The sequence below is a fragment of the Equus przewalskii genome, chromosome 21, assembly GCF_037783145.1.
Source record: "Equus przewalskii isolate Varuska chromosome 21, EquPr2, whole genome shotgun sequence".
NCBI classification, from domain to species: domain Eukaryota; kingdom Metazoa; phylum Chordata; class Mammalia; order Perissodactyla; family Equidae; genus Equus; species Equus przewalskii.
Window position 1 is genome coordinate 45,823,728 of NC_091851.1, and position 16,068 is coordinate 45,839,795.

Consider the following 16,068-nt stretch of genomic DNA (forward strand, 5'->3'; position numbering starts at 1 on the left):
GCCATGAGCTAACATCTGCTGCCAATCCTCTTTTTGCTGAGGAAGAGTGGCTTGAGCAGTTCTTTTTAAGCGATTGAGTTTGCTAGTTTAATTCTGTTCCTGTGACGGGTGAGGAAGGGTCTCTGGAGCCTGAGGAGAAACCACGAGGCCTGTGGACTAAGCGGGGACAGGGGCCACCTCCGTCCCCCTGAAAGCCTGGAGCTGACTTGGGCCAGAGGGAGGGGGAGCTGTCCCACTTGGAGCAGGGATGTCATAGGACCAGCCACCCACCATGTGCATTCACTCATTGATTCAGTCAACAAATATTTGTTTCCTGGGTGCCCACGACATGCCAGGCGTGTTCTTGGGGAAACAAACTCGACGAAGATCCTGAACTCATGGTGCTGACATCGCAGTGGCCCAGAGCCTTGGGCCATAAGCTCTCCAAGGCCGTGGAACATGTGAGGGTCCTGGGAAGGAAGTTAGTAGGCTCTAGCAGAAGAAAACAAAATTGAAGTAACCATCCATGTGCCCACAAACTGGAGCCTTCTGTCGGTGGTCGACCCTAGTCCGTAATCTCACTGCATGCTGGCTGCCTTCCAAGTGTGTTTGGTCTGAGTGGGATGGGGCCTCAGGAGCTGGAGCAGCTGGTGGGGCTGAAGCCCCTTGGGGTGGTCTTGTGAGAGCTGCCACCAGAGTTGGCCCAGCACTTGTCACTTGACCCCTGGCATGGCCGGCATGGAATGGCCAGCATGGAGTGACCATGCTTATACTGAAATGAGGAATTGGAGGCTCAGTGACACTTCAGCTGGTCCCAGAGGGTCTGTGGGACCCCAGAGCTGGTGCCCTTTTGCTCACGCCCTGTCAGAACAGACAGTGTTTGTGAGTCTCAGTGGGTGTTGAGCCAAGGCTGCACACCCTTCTATGTCTAATGCAGCCTGTCCAAATGGGGCTCCTCCCCTTTCTGCCCCATCCTATCCCCTTCTCTGATCCTCCCCAACTGGGAAATGGCATCATGCTCACCCTGTTGTCAGTATCAGACTGCCATATCCAGTTCATCATCAAAAAGCACAAATCTGGGAGTCACCTTTGGCTCCTCTCTTTCTCTCATCACCCCACAGCCAGTCCTTCACAGACTTGCTGGGACCCCCTTGGGAACACACTGAATCTGCCTGCTCAGCGCCCCCACCTCGCTGGCTGGCTGTCTGGTTGGCAGCCTCCTAATCCGTCTCCCACTTCTTCCCTTGCCCGGTGTCCCTTCTCCATCAGCAGCCAGAGGGAGCCTTCGGAGACCCACTTCTGCCTCCAGCAGCTTTCACCATCCTTGGAATAAAACCCACGCTCACAATGAGGAACACATGATGCTGCATTGGCTGCCTCCTGCCCCGGCCCCTCACTCTGCCTCTCTTCAGGAACTTCAGAGCTCCCTGCTGCTCCACCTCGCCGCCTTCGTCCAGACTGTTCCCTCCGCCTGGGTCACCTCCCTCCTTGACTTGTCTGGTTAATCCCCACTGAGCCTCCAGAGCATCACTTCCTTAGACCAGGCTCCTCCCTGCCCAGGTTAGGCATCCCTCCCTCTGTGCTCCTTGAAATCAATGGATTGATTGATTGCTGAGTTGTTAATCCCATCTTCTCTGGGAGACTGAGTGCCATGAAGCCAAGGCCCAATCATATCTTGTTCATTGTAGTATTCCCAGAAAATCATGTGTTTTGGTACAAAATAGATGCTCAGGAAATATTTGACAGATGATAATAATCTGCATCATTAATCTGCACTTTGTAAGGATAAAACCAACTCTGGAGATGCGAGTGGGTGCGAGTGGGCCCCCGTGTGGCCCCTTTTCCCCCACTCCCTGATGATGCAGGCACTTCTTACATGTGCGGACAGCACTGCCAGCCTCAGGGTCAGCTCTGCTGGGATGTCCCCTCTGACTGCCCTGGGCAGAGGAAGACCCTCCCTTTCCTTCACCTCTTTGTGTTTTTGGAAGAGACAAATTTTGTGGACTTTCTCTGGCTCTTTGTAGTCGGTTCTTTGAGGCAGCCGCGTGGGGCTTATCAGGGCTGCCCGGAGTCAGGAAGTGGCTTTGGGTTTTCCCATCAAGGACCAGAAGGGTGACCCCTGGGGGGGCTTCAGTCTGATTCGGAGCCTGGGACAGGGACAGGAGAGGGTTTGAGTGTTACTGTACCCAGCAGAGGTGCGAGGTGGAAGCTGGTTGTCCTTCAGATCAAGGCTCAGCCTGGGTGCCTCTGTGTAACTTGTTTTGTTCTGTATTAAACAACTTTATTGAAATAATTTACATACCATAAAGCTCACCTGTTTAAAGTATAAAATTCCATGGTGTTTAGTATATTTACAAAGTTGTGAAGCCATCACCATAATCTGAGAACATTTAGAACATCTGTCACCCCACAAAGAAGCCTCGTACTCATTTTCAGTCACTCCCCATCCCCCCCACCGGCTCCCAGCCCGAGGCCACCACTGATCTGCCTCTGTGTTTGGACGTGTCACATAAGTGGAACCATGTAATTTGTGGTCTTTTGTGACTGGCTGCTTTCACGTCGCATAATGTTTCAAGGTCCCTCCATGTTGTAGCAGGTGCCAGCAGTTTATTCCTGCTGTGGCTGAATAATGTTACAGTGGCTGGATATACCACATTTCATCCTTCTGTTTATCGGTTGATGGACATTTGGGTGGTTTCTGTTTTGGGGGCTATGATGAAGCCTTGTTGCTTCCTGTAGGGTTTCCAGAGTGGGCTTCCAGATCAACCCCACCCTTGCCAGGGCTCCTGTTGATAAGGGACAGACAATTGGTGACTTTCACAAGGACCCCTTGAGGATCCTGGAGCCTGGGATCCTCCTGCGGACAGCTGCCTTTGGCACACCTTGTGGGCCAGGTCCTCTCAGGCCTCCAGCTGTCCTGGTCTGGGGGTAAAAGACTTTGAAAACCACGGTCTCTCCTGCAGGCTGTTAACCAGGAGACTTTATTTTCTGTTGGTCAGTAGAGGTGGGGTCGCTAATTTTTTTAAATTTAAAACTATTTTTATTATGGAACATTTCAAAGCCAGAGAAAAACATAATGACCACTCCATCCCTACCCAGCTCTAACGAAATCACATTTTGCTAACGTGTATTTTTGAAGAAATAAAGGCTGGTTGTCACTCTTGTCTTCTGCCTCCCCACTCCACGTGAGCTCTAGGAGCGGACACTGAGTCTTATCCTTTTCTGTGTTTTTATGCCTGCCCAGGCAGTTTGAGGGAGCAGGTGAATGGGCGCCATGATGTAGACCAACTGAAGGGGCGAGAAACAACTTTAGATGGTGCATGGACAAGGCAGTGAGGAACATCGGCTTCGAGAGAAAGTTCCTTCCGTTCTTTGTCCTTCTGGTAACATTAAGGAGAGCGTCTCTGTTCCGTGCCTGGCTGCCTTCCCCTCCCTCTTGCTCATCTCCCTTTGAACAAAGTGGGAGCCCAGAGTCCACTCAGGTGGTGGGGCCGAGTCAGCCTGTGAGCCTTCCCCTCCACAGGGAGGCTGCGTTTCTGTTGCTGTATTGATGGTTTCCTCGGAAATGCATTTAAGGGCAGAGCTGATTGAAAGAAAAATCTCAAGTCAGTAGCAGTACAGGTTCTGAGCAGGGAGGGCCAAAAGCGTGAGGGTGGTGGGTGAGTGGCAGACAGCTGGAAGCCTCTTCTGGGACCTTTCTTCTCTTCTCCTCCAGCACATGCCCCGGGGTTGGCGTCCTCCCCCCGTCCCTGCTAGTCCATCTCGGTATAGGCTGCTGGCTGGGCCAGCTGCAGGCTTTCTTATCTAGATGTGGGAAGGGCGGATGGTGAGTTTGGGTGGGGGCGGGGGTGGGGTTGTTCTGAAAGCAGCCTGTGGGGCTGGGACTCAGCATGGCTTCTGGGGGCTGCTTGAGGACCCAGTTGGATTGACCCCGGGCCAGGAGCATTGGCCTTGAGTCCTCCTAGCTTGTGACCTGGGCAGGTGCACTGACCTCTCTGAGTTGCCCTCATTCTAAGGAGGGGACTGTAGTAGCTCATACTTCCTAGGGCATGGTGAAGAAGCAATGACACCCTCCAGTAAAGCCCTTAGCCCAGAACTGGGCATGTCACCATCCAGCACATTTTTATGTGGATGAGAAGTATTTAGTAAAATGTCCTACCAGTTTCCTCTTTGTTTCATGGTGTTGTCTACTGTAAATTAAATTTGGGGGGCACCTATTGGTTTATTGGTGACCATTCTTGGCTCCTTCCTCCCCCCCAATCCTGGAAGACCCATGGTGGGGGGCAGTGTTTCTGCGTTTGTCACTGTTGATCCCTAATGCCTGGCCTGGTGCCTGGCATACACTAGGCTCTTTGTGCATATTTTGAATGGATGGATGAATGAATGAATGAATGAATGCTTTCTCTGGAGGCGACTGCTGCATGGAGCCCAAAGCTCCGAGTAGACGAGCATCCACGTTATTTCTCCACATGTCGGTTCTGTCCTTGGCCCTTTTTTGGGTTTCATCCAGCACTGCCAGGAGCTCCCCCTGTGCCCCAGCCCTGCTTTAGGAGCAGCCTCAGGAAGGTCCCTGTCCCTGCTCTGCTGTTGCCAGCTGCGGGACCCCTGGCAAGCTCCTTCTGTCAACCTCAGTTTCACCATCTGCAGTGGAGACTGAGTCGTGCCAGCCTCCTGGGGTTGTTTGAGGGACTGAGACAGGATGGTGCCCATCAGAGCTTTCTGCACCACGTCTGCACACAGCAAGTCCTGGGCTGGGAGCACTCCCCACTGTCCCTGTGGCCCTGCTATCCACGCGTCTGGTAAAATGTCCCCTCCCCTGGGCACCTTCTCAGGCTATGTGACACAGCAAGACACCCGTTGTCCCTGTCTCTCTTGTCCCTTTACTGGGCTTTCCTTTTCTTGTTACCCTTTCTGTCCCTGTGCCTTAGCTGGAGAGGAGGGAGTTGCCTGCGCACCCCCCCCCCCCCCCCCCCGCATCATCTAGAATGGTGAGAATTGCTCATTAGCACCTTGGAGGACACCTTTGTGAGTGGCAGCCCTCCGGAGTGTCACCTCTTTTGCCTGGCCCCATCAACTTCATCAAGGGCGTTTAGGGGAAGTCTCCTGGAAGGCACCAGGTGCCCCTCCTCTCTTTCTCCTCCCAGGCCTGCAGGAAGGAGGGATGGGCAGTTGGGAGGGGGCTGGGGTGGGTGGGTGTAAAGCTAGAGAGTGCTGGCGCCCCCACCCCCATCCCCCCAGCGCAGCGGTGGAGCCGGGGCAGCAGGACCCACTGGCTCCATATCCTCAAGAGAGAAAAGGCTGGGAAACCAGCTGCCTGAAGCTGCTGGGGAGGTTCGGCCCTGCCTCCAAGGGAGGCGCCCTCAGGGTCTCCTCCCCTCTTGCTGGGGAGGGGGAAGAAGAGAGAAAGAGAGAGGGACGGGAAGCATTCTTGTTTCTGGAGCGCCATTGGGGTGGGGGTGAGCGGTTCATAACTCAGCATCCAGACCCCACCTACCCTGGACGGTGGCGTGCAACTCAGGTGTTTGAGACCCTCCCCATCGCCACGCTCACTCTCACTCCCCTCTCTCGTGACGTCATGCTCCTCCCGCGCGGCATGATGGGAGAATCCTAATGTTTTCCAACAGATGCTCCAAGAACAGCTTTCAGATTAAAGCAATTGCAAGAGCAAAGATTCTTCATTTTTCCTTTTTTTCCGGGGGGGTGGGGGGTGGGGTGGGGGGAGGGAGCGACCCCAGAAATTCCTGGACATCACCCCCTGCCCCAAGCACGCAATAAACACTGACAAGAAAAAGTTTTTATTTCCTGGTTCAACTTTTTTTTTTTCCTGGAATATAGACTGAAGAATGGGAATAAACACGAATAAATAACAGAGCGAGGCCGCGCGCGCCGGGATGCGCCTGGCTGCAGCCGCGAGGCTATTGTCTCCCCGCCCTGAGGCAGCCCCGGCGGCGTCCTCCGGCTCCTTCCCTTTTCCTGTCCTTTCGGATTTTCCTTTTTAAAAAGACGTCCCCTCTAGAACCCTGGCCAGTGACCTTGGCCACCTCGGATGCTCTGATTCCACGCGGCTCCCTCCAACTTGCCCCCGCGCCGGCCGGGCCCATGGCCGCGTCCGAGGACGGGAGCGGCTGCCTCGTGTCGCGGGGCCGCTCGCAGAGTGACCCCAGCGTCCTCACCGACTCCTCGGCCACCTCCTCCGCGGACGCCGGGGAGAACCCAGGTAACGAACGAGGCCGGGCGGGGGCGGCCAGGCGGGTGGGGGCGGTCAGGGGCAGGCGGCACTGCTCTGCGCCCGGGTCTGTATTTGGGGACCGCGGCAGGACCCGGGCGCTCAGGCTCCGCAGTTCACATCCCCAATAACGAGGCTGGGGCGCCGCGGAGCCCTTTGTCCGGAACGGAACCTATTTCCCGGGTAGAGCCAGGCGCTCGGCGTCGGCCCTCCTTGCCGCTGGCGGGCTCTGCTGTCCCCTCCGAGGGGCTTCCCTTTCTTGGGTGCTGACCAGCTGGGAGAAGACAGACCTGTGGCCGCCTCTGCCAGTACTGGCTCCGAGCTCTGCCTCCCTCCCCCGGGCCCCAGCGGCCCGGCTTGGGCGTCCCCGCCCGGGCAAGGCAGCGCTCCCACTGCCACCGCGCAGAGGGGCTTCCTCTGGGTGCCCAAGTCTGGCGGGGCCTGGCTCACCTGGGCGCCCCACCCGCCTCCCGGGACAGGTGTGCTCGCCAGAGCTGCCGGCAGGGAGATGAAGGGCGTGCGCCAGGACGGCGGAGCCGATTACATTAAATTATATGGACTTGGTACACCCTCCCACCCCACGGCAGCGTCGCTTGTTTAGGTGATAAATCCGATCACAAAGGCGTCTATATGACTTGATTGATTACTTTCCAGAGAGGAAGAAAGGCCTAATAAAGCAGGAGGGGGGTGGGCCGTGTTCGCCCTATCACCATGGAGACGCAGGAAGCAAAGTGATCATTAAAACCTTTCTCCACCAGAAGGCAATTTTCACTTCACAGGGAGAAGTCAGAGCGTCTGAAATGTAGGGTTCAAAAAAAGAATCAGAGCTGGTGTTTTGGTATCAAGCCACAGGACTCAATTTCCTATCTTAGAGAAGCACAGCCCCCTCATAGGTTCTGTTTTGACAATAAGTTGCCCTTACCTTCTTTGAAGACCTGTTCTCTCTCAATGCACCGACCCTGAGCCGGGACTTGCTCACTGTAAATGGTGGGCATCAAAGTCAAGATAATCCCCGGGGCTGAGGTGCACGCGGGCTTTGTGGGGGGGATTCCTTCACTTTGCCGGAACACACAGGAGCTTTACTATCTAGCTGCAAAGAAAGACCTATTAAAGACGGCTCTCTGGGCACCAGGGCCCAATTTGAAATTTTAAACAATAAGCCCATGCGAGGCTTGTAAGATTTCTTTGTTAGGATTATTGACACTGTGTCATTTGGTCAACTAAGGTACCAGCTGAGGAAATCCCTGGCTTTTCTGTATTTGGGAGGGCAAGTTAATTTCCTTGGAGTTTCAAGCAGAGGCTGCCATAAGCAGACCCTTAGGCTTTAATTAATCCTTTTATTAGAAATCGAGGATTAAGCCTTCAGCACTCCATGATGGATTGGTTTCCTCTGTGTCGGAGATGCACATCCATGATTGTTCCAATTATGGAAGTTGAGTGGCTCGTCACGAGAGAATCCTTCCCAGCTCCTTTTGTCTCCCTGGCAGTAAAAGGAAGCAAACTTGAAACGGAAATTATGGAGGATTTAGCTTTTTGGCTGTCTGTGAGTTGATGCCTCTGTGGGTGGGAACAGAGAGCTCGCAGGTGGCGGGTGCTGGTCCACCAGGGAGAGAGGTGGAAGGGCTTGATGCCCGTGGTTAAGTTATGCCGCGGGAGGACAAACACCTGAGTTCTTCTCTGGTTCAAATGGTCAAAATGGGACCCAGAGAGCAGATATGGGGGGTGAAGAGTCTACAATCTGTATAATTCTGTGTGTGGCAGAACCTTACCGAAAAGCATCAGATAATTAAGTATTTATGGCTTGTGTTAAGCAAAGGAGTTCTGGCAGAAAGAGAATCAGATTCTTCAAGTTGGAAGCAACCTGGGAACTTGAAGCCGGAAGGGTGGACTAGGGGAGCAGTTTCTGTAATAGTCTTGCTTGGATGGCTTGGCATGTGCTTGCATCCCTCTTTTGATGGGGGCCTCACTTCTTTTTGATGCAGTGCATAGTGGTCTTTGGAAAGATCTATTTAAAATTCTTTTTCGAATGTTTCGAAAGGGTCTGCCACCCGTCTCCTGATGCCATCTTTGCATGCTGCCCGTTACTCGAGGCTTTCAGAAAGTCCAGTGTTGTGGGTCAGTTGTCACATCCACCTGAGCTATTTCTTCGCCAGGCTAAGTCCCAGCCCTTCATTTTGCTCTCCCTTTTGGTGCTTTTTGTTTGTCTGCCTGCTTCTCTAAAGAGCTGCTTCTGAAAAGCAAAGCTGGTGCTCCAGCCGTGGGCTAACCCTAGGCAAAGTCAAGTGGAAGAGTCACCTCCTTCTGCCCAGATTCTGTATTTTTATAAAATAGCCCAAGGTTGCACTTACCCTTGCACCCCAAATACATTCTGAATGCATCAGTGTTCTCTTAGTAAAATCTCAGAACATTATTGGAAAGGTAAGCCATGACCGCCCATCTCTCCCTCTCCAGAGGTCATCTCTGTGATGAGCTTGGTGGAGGTCCTGGACCTTTTCCTCCATGTTTATATCTACATGTTCTTGGGAAAAGGTATTTAAGAGAGCACAGGAGTGATGCAACACGTGAGGTTCTTCAATTTGTGTTTCTACTCAACACTGGATCTTGGAGGTCTCGCCACGTGGTGTATCTCCATCCCCCACTCTCTCTTAATAGCCACACAGTATTCCAATGAATATGTTTCTCACCATTTAACTATTAGATATTTGTGTTGTTTCCAGCTTTTGCCCATTATACGCCACATAGCAGTGATCACCCCAGCAAAGCCGCCTTGCGTTCATGTGTGAAAGCCCCCAGCTAGTGGGATGTCCGGGTCACAGGGGACTCATGTTTTTTATTTTTATGGTATTGCACCCTCCTAGAAAATGAACCAGTCGGCACTGCTTCTAGAATCTGCGAGTGCCCTTTCTCCAAAGCCTTGCCAACACCTGAAGTCATCAATCTGCTTTTCTCCCGCATGGAGGGTGACAAATGGTGGCTCATTGTGTTAATTTGTGGCTCCTTGGTTGCTGGTGAGCTGGAGCATCTTTTTGTGGCCTTATTAGTGCATTAAATCTCTCAGTGGCCACGTCTGTGGCCACGGACTGCATGGCAGGGATGAAAGATTGTCCCCGAGGGCCACCCTTCCCCTCTCTCTACATCATTGCTCCATTAATGATTCTGTCTGCATCCTACGAGGTTCCTCTCTGTAAATCCTTACTCTATACTGGCAGCATTGTTAGTTTTTCTCCCCAAACTAGAATTTAGAAAGGATAAGGCAGCGTTCCCATCATCTCTCCTCCTTCCGAGGAGTTCGTACTCATGGGGAGTTTTGACTCCCCTCCCTCTATTCGCTCTCAGGCCTTGGGAAGGCCATCTGCTCCTCTGCGCCCTGGGGCCTGCCCTGGCCTTGGTCCCTCGCCGACCTCCTTCTTGTCCAGTCCCTTGCCCCCTCCTCAGCCTTCTCATCTTGTCCCTTGGCTGCCCCCTTTCTGACAGTCTGTCCTCCCTTGCTTTTGCTACGTTGCTCTCTCCTGGCCGTCTGCGTATTCCGCTCCCTCGCTCCTCCTTGTCCATCACATTGAGGTCCTGTGATGCTGTCCTTTGCTGCCTTCTTTCTCCACTCAGCTCTCTCCCTGGTTCCCAGATGCCACAGTCGCCTGGGACAGCTTTTTAAAGTGTTTCCGTAGGGCCTTGCGATTTGCCTTTTTAGAGATTCAGCTCAGGAGGGCCTAATGCACAGGCAGGTGGGGGCATCTTTGATCTAGGACAGGGTTTCTGAACCTTGGCACCGTTGACATTTGTGGTGGGATCTTCATTCTCTGCTACGGGCTGTCCTGTGCATTGTAGGGTGTTTGGCAGGATCCCTGGCATCTACCCACTAGATGCCATTGCACCCCAGCCCCTAGTTGAGACTTTCAAAAATGTCTTCAGACATTGCCAGATGTCCCCGGGGGGCAAAGTCTCCCTGGAGAACTGCTGATGTAGGTTATTCATTCTCAAACCTGTGTGTATCCGAATCACCTGGAAGCCTTGTTCCTGATTCGGCATGACTGTGGTGGGTCCCATTAATGTGCAGTTCTAACAGGTCATCAGGTGATGCTAACAGTGCTGGTCAGGTGACCACACCTGGGGAACCACTGAGCCTAGCCCTCAGGCAAGGGCTCCTTTTTTCTGCTGACAGCTTCTGTGTGTCTATGTGTCCCTATGGGTCCTGCCTGATCTCTGGCTCCTGAGCTCCAGACCTCTGTGTCCTGCTGACCCCTTTCTGTCCTTCAGGTCTCAGGCTAACGTTACCTCCTCTGAAGGCCCTCCCATGCACCCAGTTAAGTAGCTTCCAGCCCCAGCCAGCCCGATCCCACTCCTCCGTTCTGATTTGCCCCTGGCGTTCATAGCTACCTGGGATTCTTGTCTCTTTCGTTCTCTGGGGACTGTCCCCCTCCAGGCCGCGAGCCCAGCACCGACCCCGCACACGCGGGAGGCTTCAGTAAGCATTTGTGGAATGAATGGGCCCAAGCACCAGATGCCAGAGTCTGGCTGATGAGGCTTGGGCCTGGCCAGGCAACTGGCCCTCCTACCAGCTGGGTGGGGCCTCCATGGAAAAACAGCTCAGTTGCAGCAGAGGGTGGCTCGGAGGTGAATGTGGGGGAGCCTACAGTCACATCTTTCTGCAGGGGCTGGTCCACCTCTGCTGTATCTCCTGGAGAGGGAGAAGCCTTTGAGAGCATCCGCTCCCCTCTGGAGCTGCAGACAGGACACAGACACATCCCCACTCTGCTCTCCGGGCTCCGGTGTCCCACGCTGGCCCCTTGCTTCCTGCAGAGGGCTGTGTCATGTGCTCCGGTGGCTGCTGCCTCCTTTTTCACCAGCACACCTGCATCACGGGAGCTGCGCTCTTGACACCTCCCTCTCCTGCAGCCCTGTGTCCAGCCAGTCGCTGGCCACCTGGAGCCCACCCACTTGTTTTAGGCCCAGGAGGGAGAAGTTTTCCAAAGTGTAAACCTGGTCTAGTCTGTCCTTTGCCTCAACCCTCCAGTGGCGCCTCTGCCCTGCGGGGTAGGGATGGGAGATGAAGGGACCTGCCAGCCTCCTTTCTCGACAGTGTGGTTCTTCTTAGTTTCATCCCTCGAGCTTTCTCTTAGTCCAGGTCCTGAGTTCTGGGGATCTCCTTCTGGTCCCTTGCAGAGTGTCTGCATGGCTTAATTAGCAGCAGAACTATGCTGGAATTACCTGGTCAGCTTCTTTGGGGTTATTAAAAATAAAAGCTGGATGCTTTAAAAAAATATGGAGTTTAAAAACTTAGAGTTTTTTCTGATTATGAAAGCACTGCTCCTTCATTATAGAAAATGATTGGATGCTTGTGAAATTTCACTTCCCAACCCTCTTCTCACCCTCATGTGACACAGAAGGCAGTGACAAGGGACAGCTTTGTCCCTGGGACCCTCCCAGGTGCCAGGCATGGCTGTTTGGCATGAGAAGGTCAGCCACCATGGTCAGGGCCCAGGGCTTACCCCTCCTCGCCCCACGCTGTCTTGATCACGTTAGCCCATCTCCTTTGCCTCACTCGTCGGTCTTCAAAATGATCTCACGTGTTAATTTGGCAGGCTTGCTTATTATCTGTCTCTCCTTCTGGGTGGCACTGTCCAATGCAGCAGCTATTAGCTACCTGTGGCAATTTAAACCTAAATTCAATAAATTAAAATAAAAATCTCCTTTCCTCAGTTGCATGAGCCACATTTCCAATAGCCACATGTGGCTGGTGGCTGCCATATTGGATAGTGCAGATCTAGAACGTTCCATCCTTTCAGATAGCTCTGTTGGGCAGCACTGCTCTGGACTGAGGGCAGGGTCTTGTCTGTTGTCCTCTTGGCTGTGCTGCACTTAGCTATTCCCCAGTGAATGTTTGTTGATTGAATAGATGCACCAGAATGCAGTTGACACGGTCTTAGAACTCTCCTGCTAGAGGGCTTCTGGCTTCCCTCGGTCTGATCATCTCATGCTCTTGGGGGAGGACGCCCAAGCAGAGATCATTTCTTATCTGCACAAGATTGATTTAGTTTGATTCAGTGGGCTTCTCCAGACCCTAAAATGTGCCATGCTTGGCCGTGGCCAGATGGGTCTCTTTGACTAAGAGAATGACATCTCCAAAGAGATTCTTTGCTTGGAGCTGGATGGATGGGTGCAAGTCCTGGTTCTGCCACATATAAGCTCTGTGACCTTGGGTAAGTCACCTCACCTCTCTGAGCCTCCGTTTCCTTTATATAACAGAGTGGTAGTTATTGTCCATCCCTTCAGGTGGGGGAGGATTACTGAGCTATTGTCTATAACAGAGGGTACATTTTGAGATGCTGGTTGTTGGTTTCACAGCTGTGAGGAGGCAGAGATCTCCTCAGACATCCTCTAATCACCTTGAGATAATTCCATCTTCTGTTAAAGTCGGGGAGGCAGTGGACCCTGTGGTGAAGAGAGTGGGGAGTGTAAAAGGGGCAGCCCACGGTGCCTCTAATTGGCTCTGTGTCAGGGTTGAGCTGGTCAGCCTCTCTGTGCTTCATTTCCTCCACCTGTGAAATGGGGGTGAACACTTACTGACCAGGCCAGGGGCCAGTGAGGACTCGGGGGACCTCACCCCTCAGTGTCTCAGGGTCCATTCTCAGGAAGTGGGGATGAGGAGGAGGAGGAGGAGGATTCTGGTTCTGATTCTGACTGCGTGACCTGGACAGCAGCAACCTGCTGTGTGGATGGGCTGGCTCCAGCAGTCTCTCCTGACCCTGCCGTTGGCTCCTGACCTCACCCACTTTCCCAGAGGCGGCACTTTTCTAGGACTGTTTCTACCTGACACCCGCCCTGCCTGTCCAGCCCCAGGTCCATCCTCAGATGCGGTTCCCCAGCCCCCTTCCCGCCTCCCTCTCCTGACCACCGTCCTTCCAGAGTCCCCACACCTCCTCCACGTTATCGACTCTCGTCCTGTTATTATGGGATAGCACATTGGTGGTCTTCAAATGGGATTCGAAAGTGTGTTTTTGGGGGGATTATTTCAATTTTCTGAGTTTGGTGAGCTCTTTTAGGGAAGGGCGCCATCTTGAAAGACACAGGTGGGCTACTTTGCACTAGGCCAGTGGAGTGGCCACATCACCTGCAGCACGCCGTGAGGTGTGGAGGGTGGGAATGTTCTGGGCCCCTCCCCTGGCCTGTGTTTCAACCAGAGCATCATTTATGGGGTGGATGTGAAATGTCACAGGAATAAAGGCAAAAGGAAAAAGTTGAACGTAACCCACCTAGTCTGAGGATTTGAGACTTGTTATTGTTGGATCTGAGAGCTGGAATCTGTTCCAGGGCATATAAACCCCTTTAACACAAGGCCCCCACTGCAGGGTCTACAGGCCGGTACTCTCGCATATGGGCGAGTCAGGGAGCGGGGCTGCTTCACAGAGCCAGTTACCACCATGTGGCAATGTGGGCCCCGGGCAGCCAGACCATCCTATTTTAAGAGATAGGCTGGAATCCAGATTTTTATGTGAAATGTGATTTTTAAATATTGGCAAGTTTGTCATTTAGGGATTGGTTTGGCTTCATGTGGTAGAACACCTAAATAGCACTGGCTAAAATGAGATAGCGGTTTTTCTTTCACTGGGAGTGTAGACAGCAAAACGACTTCTGTGTCACGGGGTCGAGGGCTCCGTGATCTCCTTGCCAGCTCCTGGTTACAAGATGGCTGCTGCGCCCCCAGCAGCAAGAACACTTTGTAGGCAGGAAGGCGGGGGTAGTGACAGATCCGGGGGCGTCCACCTGCTGAGTCAGGACCCTGCTTTCCTGGGAGCCTCGTCCATTGACATCCACTTATACCTCCTTGGCCAGAAGGATGTCAAATGGCCACTGCCAGCTGCGGGGGAGTTGGGAAATGTGGGCTTTTGTGTGTGTTTTGGTTGTTTTAACTATGTGCGTGGCTACTCCTCACCAGAGCCAGTACAGAAGAGGGGGAGAATGAGAGTGGCTACTGGGTGGTCAGTCAGAGTCCCTGCCATGTCAACTTAAAGACGAATAACCCGTGAGCCAGCCCTGATGGCCGAGTAGTTCAAGTTCAGTGTGCTCCCCTTTGGTGGCCTGGCTTCGGCGTCCAGGTGCAGAACCACACTGCGTGTCTGTCAGTAGCCATGCTGTGGCGGTGGCTCACAAAGAGGAATTAGAAGGACCTTTAACTAGAATATACAACTATGCACTGGGGCTTTGGGGAGGGGAAAAAAAAAAGAGGAAGATTGGCAACAGACGTTAGCTCAGGGCGAATCTTTCCCAGCAAACAGTAACAACAACAACAAACCTAACAAAACACAGGACCTAAACCAAACACGTCTGGGGCTGAGTGTGGCCTGCAGACTGCGCTTTTAAATCTCATGTAGAAAGAATCTCTGGAAGGCTGAAGCAGTTTTTATGTTTCATGACACTTCTTTACTGAGAAATTAAAGGTTGGACCAAGATGTGTGATCTAAGCCTGAACATTACGCCCATCCCAATTTTATTTAATGATACTTATCCAGGGAACAAGACTGGCAAAGTCACTGGCGCTCACGGAGCTGACAGCCAGGGAAATTATCAATGGCTGGAGTGAAATGTACTTGTTGTCAACTGTGTAACACACGAGGCCATCACGCTTCTTTTTATTTCATCTTCCTTTAAATCCTTGAGGTAGTGTCAGAAAGCCAGGGAGTCTGAGTACCTCACCCATGGGCGTGTATGAATGAAGAGGTGGCTGAAAGAGGAGTTTGAATGCACCTGAGTTAGATTCCCACCCACCCTGTGTGCCCTGCCCACTCTCTGTCCCACCCACTCCAGCCTGCCCCACCCCCTCTGTCCCACCCACCGGCTTGCCCCACCCATTCTCTGCCCTGCTCATTCTCTGCCCCTTTGACCTTCTGGCCTCATTGTGCATCTTACTGGAAGGTCGTCTGTTCTTTAGATGGCACAGATACACGTGTTTCATCCCATTCCTGGTTCAAGCAATCTATTGGACAGACATATATGTATCTGCGGTCACATAAACACTCAGATACAGACATACCCTTCTATTTCCCAGTTCATTTAACCAGAATGGCCACTGGGACAAGGTTTATTAATTCAAAGTCAGGCAAGGTGATGGCAGAGAATCAGCTGTTGGCAGAGTTGTTGAAGGTCCCATCTTTAATGGGCTGGGGTTGGTGTCCCTGTTTGTTAAAGCAAGGCATTTGGATGAGTAGCCTGGCAATGCTCCTTATCTAATGGACATAAGTAGACTTTGACATTGATTGGTCGGCAAGCATGACATTAATCTGCCAACACCTGAGCAGAGGGTGGAAGGTGTGGCTACATGACAATAAATATATTTATTACACACTGATATGCAGTTGTTTTAAATGTAACACTTTGTTAAAGTCACCAGTGGTCTCAATACCCTTTTAATCAGTTGTGTTGTTATTACTTCTTTTTTGGTTCCATTACTTCTTGGAAGTTTTTATTCATGGGCAGACAAAATTTTTGCCTTGTTGTAATCACTAGCTCAGGGGATTTAAATAAAGTCAGGAAGATGTGCCAAAAATTATCTTTCCACTTACCTTTGGCAGGAAAACGTTGTCTCAGGCAACGTGGTTCTGGGATGACTGTGTTTCTGCAATCATGGGAGTCGAGTTGTTGCTGACCTTGGCACATTTTTGAGCAGGGTCTTTTGTGCAAAGCTCCTGAGTGCTTGCCAGCATCAGGACCGTCCCAGCCCCCAGACGCTGCTCTGCCGGGGTGCACCTGGCCCTGCTCACTTTCTTTATTCTCCTTTTATGCTCCTGTCTGACCAGGGCTACAGGTTCTCCCAAGAGAGTGGTAGTATATGGTCTTCCTTTAAATCAAATTTATTTACATACAAAAGA

At 52.4% G+C, this 16,068-nt stretch overlaps 1 protein-coding gene across 2 annotated transcripts in view; it reads left to right on the forward strand.

Annotated features, from left to right (window-relative positions):
* The window catches only part of PHACTR3 (phosphatase and actin regulator 3), a 244,185-nt gene that overhangs the window by 14,834 nt on the left and 213,283 nt on the right, over nt 1-16,068 (forward strand). The window contains exon 1 of one of the 2 annotated variants that reach the window (XM_070588587.1): nt 5,363-6,196. The exons of the other annotated variant lie outside the window; for it this stretch is intronic. Coding sequence (XP_070444688.1) covers nt 6,079-6,196 — 118 coding nt within the window. The 5' untranslated portion in view covers nt 5,363-6,078. Of the gene's footprint in view, nt 1-5,362; nt 6,197-16,068 lie in introns of those variants that run through there. 2 annotated transcript variants of the gene reach the window in all.